At 42.8% G+C, this 18,111-nt stretch overlaps 1 protein-coding gene across 4 annotated transcripts in view; it reads right to left on the minus strand.

The window, feature by feature from the left end:
- Positions 1–18,111, minus strand: part of CLPB (ClpB family mitochondrial disaggregase) — a 188,669-nt gene that overhangs the window by 107,983 nt on the left and 62,575 nt on the right. For 2 of the 4 annotated variants that reach the window (XM_072610324.1, XM_072610325.1), the window contains exons 4-5: positions 16,938–17,041; positions 9,539–9,628 (exon numbers count right to left, since the gene is read on the minus strand). In XM_072610324.1, the coding sequence (XP_072466425.1) occupies positions 9,539–9,628; positions 16,938–17,041 (194 nt within the window). The remainder of the gene's footprint in view (positions 1–9,538; positions 9,629–16,937; positions 17,042–18,111) is intronic. The other 2 variants (XM_072610326.1, XM_072610327.1) reach the window with 1 other exon arrangement.

Below are 18,111 nucleotides of genomic sequence, written 5' to 3' on the forward strand. Positions count from 1 at the left end.
AATCATTTTACCTCTTTTAACTCTAGGGTTCTGGTGTTATCTCCAAATTTTCCCAAAATATCCCTCTCCCTATTCATGAGCATCCTTGTAGTGAGTTCCACAACCAGAGGGAGGCCTCAGACCTTTCTATTGTGGTCATGGTAATGGTTGGCCAACCTTGGCTCCTGTGCTGTCAGAGAGATTCCCTACACCTAACCTGTCTCCCTCTCTTGTGTTTCCTTCTGAAGAGGTTTAAAAACTTCCCATAAAAAACAAATATGAAATGCTGTAATTAATAGCCAATTCCAAGCTAAGCCAGCATTGCTACTAATAAACCTCAACACTTACAAAAAGAACAATAAATTCTTTCCCTCTCCAGGTCTGAGGTGATATTTATACACGCACGCACACACACACACACACGCCTGGTGCACGCTTGTGTGTGAGTACTCATGTATGTGAATACATGTGAGTGTGAGTGTGAGAGTGTGTGTGTGTGTGTGTGTGTGTGTGTGTGTGTGTGTGTGTGTGTATTTTCCTTTATTTCCCATCCAGGGAGGGGCTGAATAATGAACTGCGTGCGTCAGGGAAGATGAATCTGAGATACTAGGGAGCAGTGCAGTAAAAAGATTAAAGTGTTATTATTGTTGGTTTTTTTCCCCCATGGTCCATTGTGACAGCTCGGCCGTCATCTGTAAAAAATGTCTTGGCGAGAGATAATCATCGGAAACTCAATAAAGCGTCAGGGGGAGCCTCGGCCCCCATCAATCACTGGGTGCCTGGAAAATTTCAGCCCTCTGTCTCCCTTCCTGCTATCCATATAAATGTCTCTAATATATTTTGTTCAGTGTGTGGGACCCAGCCCTGATTTGGAACTTTTGATGAAAAAATATTTATACACAAAATATGTAAATTTTTTTTTTAAGACAACTCACAACAACACAGGCTCTTTTCCACTTATTCCTACCCTCTCCTTCTTATTTTTATAAATGCAACAGAATTTATTCTTTTTAATAAAACATGTCAACTAGAGAATTAATACAACTTACTGCCCTAGCCTATCTCCTCCACCCAACAAAAACATATTGGTTTGAGGAGCTGAAGAGAGACAGAAACAATTAACTTCATTGGCTGATATATTTTGTCTAAAATAAAGTCGACCAACATGCATTATGCATTGACATCCTATTGTTCATTGGCACAGTGAGCAGTCATGAGGCTCCTACTGGAGAAGGTAACAGTGCTGATTTGGGGGGAAGGAAAAGGAAGAATGAGGTGGTCCAAATGACTCTTGGACTGAGCTGGCTGCTGGCCTGGCCAAAGGCAGAGGTTCTATTCAAGCTGGTGCCTGTCGTCTAACTATTTTGTCCATCCTGGCATTAGAGTGGCAGACACAGCAATGCTTCAGGTTTCTTTGGCCACCAAGCTTGCAGAGCCATGTGGGGTTCTGTGACTAAGCTCAAGAAACCGTTCTGTGCCTCTGGTTCACATGAGTCTCCCACCTGAATATATGACTGATTTCACTGTTTGGCGCTGCTCTCTGGGATCATGCAACAGGGTTTTGTAAACTATACACACACACACACACAAATAGATAAAATGCATGTGTGTGCATACATATATGCATGCATATGTGTGCACACATGTATGTGTCATCATGATTTTTCTCTCTAGGCCTCAGTTTCCCCAAACTATAAAATGGGAGAGCAAGGAAAGCAGATTCCAAGCCTGATGTGAACAAAGTATCAAATAGTAACCTTAGATCAAATTAATAGAAGCGTTTCTCTCCTTGGAGAGGTGGTGGACTATGGAGTTAGAAGGTGGCATATATCACCAGACAAGGTCCATGTGTGGGTAGATCTTCTTTAATTGTTTTTCTCTGTATCAGGGAAGGTTCAATAGGGATAGTAGTAGGACATGGGTGTGAGATGGGCAGTGTGGTATATCTGGAAATGACTGATGTGAAAATAAAAGGCATCAATAAAGCTCAAAATATCAAAGAAATTTAGTTGTCTTTCAGTGTTTGAAAGGCTGTATATGGAAGAGAGATTATACTTGGTCAGCAATGGGGGGAGGAGTCCTAATAATTAGAGTGATCTAAAAATAGAATGGGCCACGATAGAAATGAGTGAATTCCCTGTTCAAGGAGAGCTTCAAGAGGAAGAACACCAGCTTTAGGGTCTAAAGACTTAGGTTCAAGTCCTCAGCTTAGAGTAAGTTTACGTACATCATTTCACCTTTTCTAGTCTTGGTTTTCTCATCAGTAACATGATGGGGTTAGACTAAACCTCTAAGGTGCCGAGATCCCTTGGACGCTCATTCTGAAATCCAGTTTGTTGGACAAGATGCTCTCAGAATTGTCTTCTATGAGATTACAGGATCCCAGGCTTAAAGAAGACTAATATCGCACATAAATTTAGCATTTTAAGGTTTCAAAGCCCTTCTTCCCTTCCTGCATCTCCTTTGATGCTTTTAACAGTCTTGCAAGGTAGGTAATGGTAAGCATCATTGTTCCATTTTACACATAAGGAAGCTGAGGCTCTGAGAGGAAGTCTGAAGTCACTCAGCTACTACATGCAATGCTGGGACTCAAACTCAGGCTCTATTCCCTACTCTGTGATGGTATTTAACAGCTTTAAAAAAAAAAATTGTTATACTGGTTTTTTAACTCTTAGTATTTGAGTCTTAATTAGACACCTTCCTCCTCCTCAGGACCCTTCACAACTTTTCAGTGTCCTTCCTAAAATGTGATGCTAACCTTCCCAGTCAGACTGTGAGCTTGAAAGTAGGGCCTGACATACTACACAGCATCCAGCAAAAGACTAGACAGAGAGCAGGAGGTTGGGAAGTATTTGCCGAATGTCCAGCCAAATTCTTTAATGCAGGTTGTGCAGCTGGCAGGGGTAGTAAGGTTCACCTCACAAGGTGAACTTAAAGTTGTTCTATGTCCTTGAGTGAGTTATCTGATAAATGAATCTCCTTTCTATTTGCAAAATGGGGATATCACCTTCTTCAAAAGGAGGGTTCTGAGGTTCAAAAAAGAAAATATAGTACAATTTTTTTTTAAACAATGTGAGTGATTGTTACGTCTATGAAACATGGACTTATTTACTAGTCCTAGTTATAAAGTGGACTCTGGTGACAGGGAAGGATGTGAGTGGGGCAGGGGCCCCAAAGTCCAGCTAAATTAGGTAGGAAGGGCTGCACTGCAACCTGTGGGAAGCCCTAAAATGAGAGAATCTTCATCATTAAAATAGTAATATCTGACTCTTCTTTAGTGTTTCATAGTGCTTTAAATCATCTTATTTAATCTCTACAATTACTCTCTCAAGCAGGTATTCCTGTAGTACTGATGGGGAAATGGAGGATAAGAGGTTGGCTGCCCACGATACTCATACAGATAGGAAGGACTTCTCACCAGCAGTCCATGCCTGGCTCCGCCCGAAGTCTGTTGATTTTTTGTACCACAGATGCCTACTGAGGACCAAAGAATTTCCGAGTTCAAAGGCACCTCAGAGTTCATCTTGTTTAACCCTTATCTAAAGCAGGAATTCCCTCTGTTACATGTACACCAGGTGATCAGACCGCTTCCAGAGGCAGAAGCTCACCACTCCACCCAAGGCAGCCCCTTCCACTTCTGGACACCTCTGATGGTTAGTTAGAATGTTCTTACACTAAGTTAAAAAGTATTGTAGTTTTTGCTCCCTGCTCTGCTCTACAGGGACAAGGAGAACAATTCTAATCCCTCTTCCCATTATGCTACTTTAGATATTTGAAGACAGCTAGTGTGCAACACATACCCTCATCCTCAAGGCTCCTGTTTTCTAGGTTAAATATTTTTCAGTGCTTCCAACCAATCCTCAGAGGGCATGATGTCCCATTAATTTCTCATCCTGGATCCCCTCCTCTGCAAGACACACTACAGTTTGTCAGCACTGTTCCTAAAATATGGCACTCAGAACTGAACTCTGCTTCAGAGAGGGTCTAATCATGGCTGGAAGCAGAAGGTCTTGCCACCTACCTCATTTTGGGCATCACACTTGTATTATACAGGCTAAATCTGAATCTGTTCTCTTTGTTGTCATCTTAGGTCTTCTAGGTTTCAACAAGGCCTGGGAGACCTGCCTTTCTCCCCTGACATACTCTGTTCAGTCCTGCCTTGGATTTTCAGTAGTATAGAACCCTTACAATGGCTAGCTCACAGTGTTTGTTTAAAAGGTCCTTAGGACTGAGAAAAACCCAGCTAATTCCTGCCTTCTTTTTACAACTCTGTCCCTTACTTCTCTTTTATACTTATAAGCAGGACTTGGTAAGTCACAATCAATTAACAAATGTACAAGTAGGTAACGGGGGGCTCTGCTGGGTGCTGTGAGGGATTCAGGAGAGATGCATATGGCATGTCCTCCTCTGTTCAGGGCTTTATATATTTTTATTAATCACAAGAAAGTGATCATAAGACCACAAGAAAAAAACAAGTGGATGAAGAATGCATATTGATTAGATTTTAACCTCATATTTTTATGGGCAGAGAGTCAGTGTGGCATAGCAGATGAAGAGCTGGCCCCAAAGCTCCTGGTTAAGTCCTTCCTGTGACACATTCTGGCTATGTGATCATGAAGAAGCCACTGAATCTCTTGTTGCTACAAAAAGTTCTCTAAGACTGCAAATTGCAGAGAAGGTATCAAGCTATACTGGTAGAGGGAATTTCCTATACTTAACAAATACCATACTAATCACAGGTCCATTTGCTATCCTGAGCCCATCAGCACCTTTGTCTTGGAAGGTCAGCATTTATTTCTATAGTGCTTTTAAGATTTGCAAAGAACTTTGCAAATATTATCTCCTTTTATACTTAAAAACTACCCTAGGAAGTAGGTGCTATTTATTATCCCCATTTTATAGATAAGGAAGCTGAAGCAAATGGAGAGGTTAGGTGACTTGTTCTGGGTCACTCAGCTAGCAAATGTTTGAAGCTAATCTGGACTTGGGTCTTTCTAAGTTCTGCACTCTATCCACTGTTCCTTCGTGTGCTGCAATGGACAATGAGGAGAGAAGCTTGGGCTGGATTTCACTGGAGGAATTTTGCAATGCTTTCAACAATCTCAAGTTAGTCCTCACTGCAACAGCCCAGTTCTTGAAAACCAATATGTTCCTGGTAACGCTGCCCATCCATAAAAAACAGTATCTCAATCTTTGTAAGAACCAAAATGACAGAAGCTGACCAATGATGTGTAGAAGAACTATAAGAAATAGCATATCAAGGGAATTGGGGCCCAGTATGGGACAAAGGTGGAGTCATAGGACCTCAGTTCAGATCTCTTGCTTTGTAAATTTTACTAGCCACGTGACTTTGAGCAAGTCACTTAACCTTACTAGGTCTTCAAAATTAGGGGGTTAGATTAGATTTAATTAAGGTCCCCTTTTGGCTTTAGCTCTATTATCCTATGCATGACCAGAAGAGGTGGGGATACAGCAAAGATGAGGAGTAAAAAATGTACAACTTCCATTGGTATCAACAAAGAGCAAACAACCAGACTATGGAGGTGGGTACATCTTCTGTGGCGGATTAGAAGGAAAAGGTAAGGAGAGGTTTTGGGCTGCACCAGTGGAGGGAGTAACCACATTGATGAAATCAAGGATACAAGGACTGAAGAATATTCCCATTAGGGAGACAAAATACATGCTAATAAAATAAACACAAAAATTGTGTCCAGACAAATGCCAATTAAATGGAACGCAGAACGTCACATAATATTCGGTCTGGGAGAGTCCTCAGACATCATCTATATCTACCTCTAAAATATTCTCAGCAAAGAGTCTGTCAGTCTCTTCTGGAAGATTCCCAGTGGAGAAGCCTCACTCCCTGCTGAAGTGAGGGACTGTTCTGGTGGACATCTGTAGTAGTCAGAAAGTTTGCCCTTATAGCCCAGCTGCTGCTCTTAGCTCTGCCCTCTGAACAAAGTCTGTGCTCCCTTCTCTAGAAGAGTTCTTCAAATACTTGAAGTCAGTGATTATGTTTCCTTAAGTCTACTCTTCTCTTAAGGCTAACTCCTCCCCAGTTCAACATGCCCTGTGTCCTCAGCCAAATCACTTTCTGAGCCTGAGTTTCCCTATTTGTAAAACCATTAGAGAGGAGCCCCATCCTCACCATGACCTCTTGTTCTTCCAACCTTCAGTCATCATTCCCATTTCTGGCTTAACTTTCTTCCCTTCCTAATCTTGATCCCATAGTTAAAACCAGCTTGATGTACACTGTCCTTTACACTCAAATCCTTTTTGCTTCTTGTTCTATTGCCAAACCCCAAGCCTAGATTATTCTCTACTACCTACCTCCCACTTCCTCTTACCCCATATGCTACTTAATGATGCTGGATGTCATAACCATGCTGACTGGATCCACTACAAATGATCTCATCTCAACCAGGCCTTCTCTACTGAAAAACAAACCTTTAATTTTTCCCTAAATGATGCTCACATTTCCCATAGTGGCCATTTCGAAACTCTTCTCTCCTCAAACTTCTTGACAGAGGGCTTTCTTCATATTTTACTGAGAAAACAGGTTCTTCTCTACATCTTAAACTCCTTTCTGCCCTCCTTTACTTCCTTCTTCCCCCTTCTCTCTCTGCTTCAAACTCTGATGAAAAGATGGTCCTTCCCCCCACCAAGGTCAACCCCTCTCTGTTTGTATCCTTGATCCTATCCTTATCCCCTCCTGCCGTCTCTGGCAGATCATAATCATTTCCTCTCTTCGATCTCTCCCAATATGCTGGCTCTTTCTTCATTGTCAGCTACAAATATGTGCAAATTTCCTCAGTTAAAAAAACAAAAACAGACAAACCAAAGCCAAACCCCCAAAACTATCATATGACTACCATTCCCTTAAGCTATTATCTATCTCTCTCTTACCTTTCAAAGCTAAATTCCAAGAAAAAAGCTATCTACACTTGTTCCTTCACTTCTTTTCCATGAACTCACTTCTCAACCTCCTGTATGTAATTTGGCTTCCAACCTCATCACTCAACTGAAGTGGCTCTCTCCAAAGTTACCAATGATCTCTTTAACTGTCAAATCTGATGGCTGTTTCTCTTCATCCTTTTTGACCTTTCTCTGTAATATCTGACACTGCTGACCATACACTCCTCCTGGAAACATTCCCTCCTGTCCTATCTGGTCTAAGTGGTATAGTATTTTGTAGTATTTGTATAGCCCAACTATTTCCATAGTTAGGAAAGCAAAGCAGGTTTTTCCCCTGCTCTGAGCTTAATCTGGAGGGTTCCATACCAGTCATTGGTGACTCTAGCAGGGAAGTACTGATATAAAGAAGTGGCTCACTCTGCCTTAGTCATTCATTAGCAACAACCTGAGTGAAAGGTCAAAGGACAGTAGAATCTTGAGTCAGCATTGGTTCTTTACACATCTTTCATCTCTGTGCCTTGACACAGGTCATCCCCACTACCGGAATGCCCTCTCTGCCTTTTAAAATTCTTAATAACTCTTTTCAAAGCTCTGTTCACAATCATTTCCTATGAGGCCTTACCAGATCTCCAAAGCTGTTATTTTGCAAATACCTTGTAAATCCTTTGGGTTTATTTGTCTGTATATGTGTTGCTTCCCAGATAGAATCTAAGTTCTTTGTGAGGGCTGAGACTTTTTGGTTTTCCTATCTTTTTTCATCTAGAATAGTACCTGACACATGTGCTTAATAAATGCCTGTTGACTGACTGGCTAAACTAGATAGATTCTAAGAGCCCCTTCCAGCCGGGTCACTCAAGCTCTTGTCCATAGTGACACATCTAGATTTGGTCTTTCTGCAACTTTCCCCACAACCACAAGCATACTGTTTCTAGTTCTGACCTTTGTGGCCAAATGGAAACCATTTAATTGCTTTATCTTCTTTGGATTCTAGAAGATAGATATCAAGTCTTCTGCTAGTATGGTCTTCAGTCCTTTCTGACCCTAGTCTCCCCTCCCCGCTTCCCCTCCTCCCCATAAATTCTGGTTTGTCAGCATCTTTCCTAAAATATGACCCCAGAAACAAGCACAACTCTTTATAGGTGGTCTCATCAGCATAGAGAACACCTTTGTGTGACAGAAGGGAGGCCCAGAAAAAGGAAGCGACTTGCCTGCGATCACCTTTCCAGTGATCTTGGACTAGAACTGGGCCTGAAATCCAAGTATGACTCCCAGTTCAGTGCTCTCACAGAGAATGTACAAGACAGTTTACTGAGAAGTAGAGTAGTCTGGGAAAGTTCCAGAGAGGTGTTGAATACAAGCTGTACTTGAAGGGCAGGGGTGGGGCATGTACATTTCAGGCCAGTGAACAGTCTAAGCAAAAGGATGGTAACTGTAGAAAAGGTGGCCATGTCAGGAAAAGCAGAGTAAGAAAGATGGTCTTTAGGTCTACATGAAGCTATTCCAGACAGATGGGCCTTTAAATGGATTCTTTAATACCTCTGTAGATCTGTGTGACATGTCACATAAAATCAATTCTCTACCTAACCCTAATTTTTCCAGCAGCAGTTTCAGACCATTCCCTCTTCTTGGGTCCCCAAAAGAAGAACCTATAGGGTCAAAACATGTATTACTTGTGTCCCATCTCTGATGCTCTCTCTGATTTTGCTTTCATACTCTCCTTGCTGTGTTCATGGTCCCCACTCCACCCCAAGTCTCAATCCCTCCTACATAGACAACTGGAATAGTTGTCTCACTGGCCTTCTGCACCTGGCGTCAATCTAGCACTGACCATGTTCTTCCTTGTTATAGCTCCACAAGAACCAGACTTTTTAGCCTGGTATTTAGGCCCTCTGTGATTTGGCACTAATGTACCTTTTTTAGCCTTGATACAGAAGTTTTCTCCATTCCCTCTGTTCTTATAGTCAAACTGGACCACTCTCTGGCTACAGCCTGCACATTCTCATCTCAAAACTTGGTAAATGCTGTTCCTTATGTCTGGAAGGTCCTGATCAACCCTCTCTCCCTCCTTAAAACTGATATATCTTTTAAGACTCAACTTCTCCTTCATTAAAGCCTTCCCTCATAGCCTTCCAACTGGAAAGAAGCTTTCCTTACTTGCAAAAGACATGGCACTTTGTACCTTTCCTTCATGGCTACGTTACTGTTTAATATTAGTTGGATACATATGGTGAGTTTTTTTGCCCTAGACTGTAAGCTCCCTGAGGAGAGGGATAGTGTCTTACAATAATAAAAACCCAAATTTCTATGAGTACTTTAAGATTTACAAAGCATGAGACAGGTAATATATCCCCATCTTAAACTAAGGAAACTGAGATTCAGAGAGTTACTATCTGAACAAATATGACATAGATAGTGTGTGTCAAATTCAGATTTTCTGATTCCAAGTCTGAAGTCCTTTCTACTAGCCTATGGTTCCTTTTATACATCTACTTCCATAACAATGAGAACAGGGTCTTGTATACAGGACGTATAAAATGAAGGCTTGTTGAATTGACCTGAATTGGGTTGAACTAACCTAGGCAAATGGGTGGTTGAGTGTTAAGGGCTCCTAGGAGGGGAGGAATGGTACAAATAATTCCATTACCACCAGTGGGGGCTCCCAGCCACCTCCTGAACTCCAGGGCATTTGTCCACTGGCAAAGGGTGTTCGAGGCTGCATCATACTTCCCCCTATCTGAAGACACAGAGAGGTGCTACTCAGCTAAAGTTAGCAGGAGGCAGGGAGAGGAATTGGTGGGGGCGGGGAGGGGGGGGTGTCACTAAGCCTCTGCTCACAGGACAGTTTGGGCCCTCCACTTTGGTGACCTCTGATAAGCTGCAGCAGAAGGGGAAGGGGGAAAGCAAAAAGGGACTTTGCCAGGCTCGTGCCCCTCGAGGCTCATCTTTATTCAGGCACTCCTCCGAGAGGAGAGCTGATTTACAGCTGGGTTTGGCCACATTCTGCTTTGTTTTATTGTTTTAATTGTACATGAGAGAGGCGCAGGGTACAGTGTCGTTTATGACAGCCCCAGACATTCAGTTTATAATGGTTGCTTACAGGCAGCCTTTGGCTGCTGGGCCTGGAGACTTGTTTACTGTTACTGCAGATTTACTGCCTCTTTCACCTGAGGATCTGGGAGCCCTGACACCTAGCAGTCAGCCACAAGTGGTGTGGTGGCTGGCTCCCTGCCACGGAAGAGGCCAGACTTGTTCAAGGAAAATGTGCTACCAGCCCCTTCACCAGGGCCAGGCCAATCTTCTGGCTCCCTACCCTCAGTCACAGAATGTCTGTCAGAGGCGGAAGTGATCTTAACTTTATTCAGCTCTACCCCCTTATTTTACAGGTGACGAAACTGAGGCCCAGGGGTAACAAATGTGTCCAGGGTTACATGATAAGTAGTGGAGGAGGAACTCGAAGTCAAGCCTTCTGACTGCAAAGTCAATATTCTACCCACCTCACTAAGCTGCCTCACTGGAAGTATGTCAGATTACACACTATAGATGGGAGTCAGCAGAGGGAAACGTCCTTTCTCAAGGAGATACAAACAATCCCACCTGAGAGTAAAATGAAATACTCTGTGGAGGACCTGAAATGCCAGGCTAAGGATTCGTGTTTTAACGCACAGGGCATCACTGAAGGTTTCTGAGCAAGGGTACAGTCTGATGAGACCTGGGTATTAGCAGAGTTATTTTGAAGGTGGTGTGATAGGATTAGAGAAAGACTGGAGCAGAGAAATTAGTGGGACAAGAGAATGAGTGTTAAGCACCTACTATGTGCCAGGCACTATGCTAAGTGCTTTATAAATAGAATCTCATTTGATCCTCATGATAACCCTGGGAGGTGGGTACTATTATTACCCCAATTTCACAGATGAGGAAACTGGCAGACAGAGGTAAAGTGACTTGCCCAGGGTCACAGAGTAAGCGCAAGTCTAAAGTTGGATTTAAACTGAAGTCTTCCTGTCTCAGGGGCAGGGCTCCACCTGCTGTAGAGCTTGTACACAGTAGGCACTTGGACATGCACACCTAGTGCCGTTAAAGGGGATCTCAGTTTATTCATTAGTAAAATGAGGGGATGGGGCTAGAGGACCTCGAGGGTTCTTTCCAGATCTAAGCCAGTGATAATGATGACGGTGATGCTGAAGCCCTGCTTATACAATTCCATAGCTCTCTACTACCTCTTGTCCAGTTAGGTTTCACTTGTGTTTGACTCTCTGTCACCCCATTTGGGATTTTCTTGGCAAAGATACTGGAATGGTCTGCCACTTCCAAGAGTAAAGTTTCAACTTCCTTGCTCAGCATTTGAGGCCCTTGAAAATCTGGCACACTCCTATCTTTCTAGCCATACCTCACAGCACTGCCTTCTCTACACTGGACCACCTGCCATTCCCCAGTCACGCTCAGCACTCTCCGACCTCCAGGTCTTTGCTCATGCTGTATCCTATACTTGAAATGCCTTCATTGCCTATGAATGCCTACTCCACTATCCTATGACCACCTTCTCCCAGAAGTTCTCTGTGATCCCTTACAGATCTTAGAGAATATGTTAATTCTTATTGTTCTTACCATTCGTCAGGTCATATTCCTTAGCAACCTTCTCCATATGATAGAAGAGTTCTTAATATAGGGTCTGTGAACTTTTAAACCTTTTTTGAGAACTATATTTAAATATAATTGGTTTCCATTGTAATCTTAAATATTTTATTTTGTGCATCTAAAATTTTTAAGAAGGGGCTATAGGTTTCATTAGCCTGCCAAAAAGATCCATAATTCAGAAAATGTTTAAATGCCTGTCCTAGGATCTCACACATATAACACTTGATACCTAACACAATTATCGTGTTATTGTTTGTTACACCTCCAATACACTGAGTGAACATATCATGGTGAACTTGTGCAGACATGGACAGGAACTGCAGAAGACAGGAAGGCATGGATGGGCTGCAATCTGCATCACTGGAGGGACCTCAAATTCATGCTATCACAGATCTTGTATCATGTGTAGGAGTCATCCTGCAACCTAGGTCATCCTAGACTCCTTATCATCTCTCACCTCTGACATCTGAGCTATTGTCAAGGCCTACTGATTTCCTCTCTGCAAACTTTTCTCCTCCCTCCTCTGACATGGCCCTCACCCTGGTAAAGACCCTTATCACCTCTCTCCTCTGAATTGGCCTTCACTGTAGTACAGATCCTGATTACCTCACATCTGGACTATTACAATGGCCCGCAGGGGGTGGGGAGGTTGGGGGGGGTCTCAAGTCCCTCCCCACTCCAATCCACTTTCCATTTAGCTACCAAAGTGATCTTCTTAAAATACAGATCTTTCCTAAAACATGTCATTCCTCTACTCTATAAACTTCATCAGCTCTCTATTGCCTCTAAGATCAAATAAAAAGTGCTCTGTTTAGCATGCAAAGACCTCCACAATCTAGTCCCCTCCTACCTTCCAGTCTCTCCTGGGTGTTCCATGAACAAGATACTTCATCCCTTGGCTCTGGGCATTTTCTCTGATGTTCCCCATGCCTGGAATGCTCTCCTTTCTCTTAGTGACCTCTCTGGCTTCCTTTAAATTCCTCGCAAGAAGCCATCTCTATCCCCTCTTCATTTCAGCACCTTCCCGCTCATTACTTATTTCCTAATTATCTTGTACGTAATTAGCTGTACATAGCTGTCTGTTGTCTCCATTGGACTGTGAATGCCTTGAAAATAGGGTGGCTGCCTTTTGCCTCTTTTTGTATCTTCAGTGCTTAACTCAGTTCCTGATACAAAGGTGGTGCTTCATAAAACATGTGCTGATTGATTTATTGATTTGTACATGTAACCCATCTCCCAACTGGACTGTGAATTCCATTAGGGCATCAGGGACTCTAACTACTTTGTAATGCTTCCAGCTCCCAGCACAAGTGTTATGCACGTAGTAGGCACTGAAATGATCCCTGTACATGTGCTTAGGGAATTCATTCAGCAAACTTTTGTAAGTATCTGTGTTAAGGGTGGTAAGAGAGACAGTCTTTGTACTTACAAAACCAGACTTCAGGATTAGGCAAGCATGTAGAGGCATGTGCATGAAATGGGAGTGGGCTTTGGTCAGGGAAAACTTTCTTGAAGGGGGAGGGATTTAAGCCACATTTCAGGAAGGATGTTGACAATCTGGGCCATGACTTGAGGGTGTGTAAAGAGCTTTGCACACATTAAAGTCCACTATAAATGCCAGGGGTATTTTTAGTTGTTATTCTCAAATTGTGGAATTGGAGCCACATTAGTGGAGAGTGATTCCATCACGGATTCTTGAAGCCTGAAGCACATTGTTCTGATATATATCAGTTATGATATATATACATAGATATATATCTATATAGATCTATATATCTATATCTATATCTATCTATCTATATCTATATCCATATATCAGTTAAGGAGGCATCTAACATCCGATGCTTGTGGTCTTAAGAGTTGAAAGACTTGACTTTGATTTCTGGCACTGGCATTTATTTACTGGCAGTCTGACCATGGGCAACTGCTTTGAAGCTCAGCTTCCTTATTTGTAAAATGCTAATAACATTTGTTCTACCTAGCTAACCATACTGGGTTAGGTAGTGCTAGGACAGTGCTTTGTAAACCTTGAAATGTTACAGAAATGTGATCAATAAGGCCCTCAACACTATCAGTCTATCATCTCTCTTTGGCACCTAGACAGGTGAAGAGATGAGCCCAAGAGTCTGCACACTCTCCTTCTTCCCTAACCACCCATGGTTAGGAAGTGATTTCATGCCTCACGGGACATGTCTCCTATGTCCCTGGGCAGCAGGGACCTTTTCCTATAGGAGACCATTATACAGTCTTGATTCTAAGGAACTTGGCTGAAAACGAAGGACTTGGGAGTATGGCTTCGCTTCTCATTGTTCTCCGTCTCCTGCCTTCTGGAAGCCAACAAAATTATATCACTATTGATGCTGCTGCTGATTACTAGGTTCCTAAACCTGGAACACAACACAATATGATCACTTCCGGGTTATCCAGGCTAACTTTTATTGGGGGTTGGGAGGGGGTAGGGTGGTGGTGGATTTGGCTTTTAAGGATGGCCTGGATAATCCAAACATCCTATTTTCTGGAAGCCAGGCTATCTATTTTTTTTTTATTAAATATATTCTTTCTCTACAAAAGTGCCATGGGTGGTGGCTGGCCTATGGTTCTCCAGCCTGAGAGGCTCTACTGCAGTGATGGAGATGAGGAGAGGGCATGGAACATCAGAACTCTATACCTGAACTGATCAGACCCGAATTCTTGGCTCCTTCATTCACCTGGGATCCCACCCAGGGAGGGCAGTACTTGTGATACTTAGCACACGGTGTGTCTGTGTGGGAAGCTCTCTCATTATTGTTCTGGACAATGCTTCTTCTTTTTGTGTGACTCAAAGCCTATGAACAATTCATGCATTCTGATGACAACCCTAATGGAGCAGAGATGATCCCACTATTTTACCAATGAAAAAAACTAAGGCAAAAAGGGTTAAGTGACATCTTTGATCACATGGCATACAAGTCAGAGGTTGGCCTGAGGGATGAAATATCATTTTATCAACCAAGAGAAGAAGCAAAACCAATTAACCACAACAGTAGGGTGGGAGCTTCCTAAGTCTGAATACCAGCAATCTTATGTTGCAGAACCCCAGACTCTGGAGAATGGATCAAATGAGGCTCACAGGAGCTCATGGAACCTTGCAATTCAATTTCAATTTGGGAGAACCTTAAAAGAATGACCTCAAACTACTACTTCTATTTTTTACTGCAGCCCAAATGGACCACTCACAGGATTACAGGATTGAGAGCTGGAAAGGAAGTTCAGGGCTACCTCATTCAACTATCCCAAGTTATGGGGGGGAGGGGAGGTGAGGATCTAAGCCTCAGAAACTTCAAGTGACATATACAAGGTCACAAAGCTTGGTAAAGAACAAGGCCCAGATTCACTGTAAATCTTTTAACTCCAAATACAGTGATTATTCTACTTTATTATGCTGCCTATCTGCACCCAAAACACAACTAAGCTTTCCTCTTTTCATGTTTTTTCTTATGCTGTTTTCCTATGCCCAGAAAGTATTCTTTCTTTGTTGAATGAATTTCAAACTACCTTTAAAGTCAAACTCAAATGTCCCCTTCCCTCATCCAGAAAGCCTTCTCAGGTCTTAGCTGACAATCTCCCGAGAACTCCTTCCCCCTGGCATATCACCTAGCACTTTGTATGCTTCTTTCCAAAACACTAATCATGTACTATTGTATACTATTGTTATCTGTTTATAAGCCTGACTACAAACCAGGAGTATGTAAACTACACAGCCAGAGCATGGCTGGCTTTCCCCTTTACTAGACTAAGGAATCACATCTTATCTAAGTTTTGTATTTTCCCTAGGCTACTTAAGCAAAGGACATCATGAACAGTAGACACTTATAAGCATTTAGTGAACAAAGGTAGACAACAAAACACTTCCCTGGGTATGGGGAACAGCAGGAGAAGACTCCAGAGCGGTCCTTATCTCTGAGTGATCCCAGATGAACAAGAGGCACAATCAAGGGAGAAAAGAAACAGGGTGGTGAGATGGGGAATGGGTAAGGAAACAGCATGGACCAAATCACCAGTAGGCAGTCTCTCTAATTTAACATCTGGGGGGTAGTCACATGACCACAATCACTAGTTTTAGCCTGGCTCTACTAAGGAATTTTGAAATTATCTACCTCAATGTCAGAAAGTTCTGGGTTCAAGTTCTGCCTCTGACACATACTTGTTATGTGTCCCTGGTAAAGTCATTTAACTTTTTAGGGCTCTACGGCAGCTCTTTAAGAATTTATGTTGCAGGGAAGGCCCGGATCTCTACTGGCAGGAGTTTTCTCATCTAGAATTCCCCACACCATGAAACCACAGATCAGTCAATGAATCAGCAAACATTTATTAAGCATCTACTGTATGTCAGCATTGTGCCAGCTAGAGATATAGGAAAAAAAAGTTGGGATTAAAAAGATAGATATGGAAGAAATAATAGAAGACAACACTTAGCACAAAGTTTAGACAAAGAGTTACAAAAACCATGATTCTTTTTCCTGGCTCTTCTACTTCTACTTTCTTTTATCTTATCTCCTACCATTCTTTTCCCCTCTCAACCCATTTAGGGATGGGGTGAGGGGAAGTGGGGCCAGTGGAGTACTACAGGAAGGGAGAAAGACTGTCAGTTACAAGAAAACAATGAATGGGTCTGAGGCTAAGGATGTTTTTACTAAAGGGTTGTTCTTTAGCACAAGGGTGGTAGGCAGGTTCTTACAATCTCCAAGGGAATGGAATACACAGCATTTGTGGTTGTGATCTCACTGGTGTGAGCCTTCAGACAGTACTAGTCCTATAGGTTGACTCCAACCTCAGGAAGGATCTTGCCTAGGAATACTTGGACACAGCAGTGTATATATAGTGGGATAGGGAATACAAGTAGCTGCCTTTAGAAAGGTCTGAGAAAGTGAATCAGACAAACAGCTCTCCAATACTTCCTGTACCTTGCTGAGTTGATATGGACCTATCCAGCTTGAACATTTGTTTCTAAACTTGACTTTCAATGCCAACCCTGTTAATTCATTTTCAGTGCTCCAAAGAAGTCTAGATTCCTGCCTAAGCTGGGCTGGCCATTGGGTTACATTTATTTGCAGCCTGATTTGCCAGTCTCCCTAGGAAAGTATTGCCCTCTTCCAGCATTGGCCTTGGTGATAGGGGGGCAGATGCAGATTACAATTTTTCCATGCCTTCATATATTAGAAGACATGCCTATGTCTTCTCATAAAGCTTCCATAAAAGATTCACCTAATACCCTAGAGTTCTTCCTTTGGTTCCTTCAATTTCTTGTGAGTAACTAAGGCAACATTTGGACCATTTTTGTCCAAACGTGACATGAGCAGCCCCCCTCTCATTCCCAGCAGAGAGGCAACCACTACTGAAAAGCTGTTTCCTCATGGGGACCCTCTTACCTTCCAGGGAGTGGACACCCTGCTCCTTGGCGGTCTTGTAGACACTGCTGAATTCGTCCCCTAGGTTGGGATCAGCCCCTGCAGCCAGCAGAACTTGCACAACACTGAGAGGGAATAGAAGTATATAAGAAATGAGTAGGAAGGGGACCAGAAACACACAACACTCTCCCTAAGGAATGCTTGCAAACTTGCCCAGGTATAGTCTGTCACAGCCTGGAGCTGGACTGGGTAAACCACACCCAGCATCACCTCTGCTTGTCGGCTGTGAGCCAACAGTACTTTTGTTTCATTGAGGGGGCAATTAAGGAGAAAGTGACTTTTGCCTCATAAGCATGATATCAAAATCAAGATCTGAACCCAGTTTCCCTTGATCCATTCCCAGGGTTCTTTGTCAATCAATCAATCAAAACCATTTATTAAGCATCTGTTATGTTCCAGGCACTCTGGTATGTGCTGAGGATACAAAGAGAACACACAATCTCAAGGGAGAGAAGTACAACGAGGCACATAAAAGACGACACTTAAACCTTTTCTGTGCATTAGTGGCTGAGGATAATAGGAAATGCCTGCTGTAGGGGGCGGGGTCTGAGTCAAATCTTGAAAGAAGTCAGGACAACTAGGAGGTGGGGCTGAAGAGGCGGGGCTGAAGAGGCGGAGCATTCCAGACATGGGGGACAGCAAAGGCATGGTGAGAGGAGATGTAGTCTTGTGTTCAAAGAACCCCATGTGAACCAGTAAAGCTAGACCACAGAACACCATTGAGGGATGTAAGGTACAAGACAGTTGGTAAGGTAGTAGTGAGGTGCCAGATTGTGAAGGGCTTTAAATGCCAGAGGGCTTATATATTCGACCTTAGAGATAAGGGAGACCTTAGAGTTCATGGAGCAGGAGAGCGACATAATCAGAACCTAGTCTTCAGAAAAGCCATGTTGGCAACTGAATGGAGGAGGATGGATTGATGTTCAGAGAGACTTAAGGCTGTTGCTATACTCCAAATGAAAGGTGATAAAAATGTGAACTAGGATTATGGCAATATAAATATAGATGAGAGATGTCATGAAGGTAAGAACGACAGGATTCGGTCAAAGTCTTGATGGGTTAAATTAGCTTTATGGGCTGAGCTGATTGCCCAGTGACATGGAACAACAGGAAGCCAGGTCCCTATTATACCAAG

This window comes from Notamacropus eugenii, chromosome 5 (assembly GCF_028372415.1).
Source record: "Notamacropus eugenii isolate mMacEug1 chromosome 5, mMacEug1.pri_v2, whole genome shotgun sequence".
NCBI lineage: Eukaryota > Metazoa > Chordata > Mammalia > Diprotodontia > Macropodidae > Notamacropus > Notamacropus eugenii.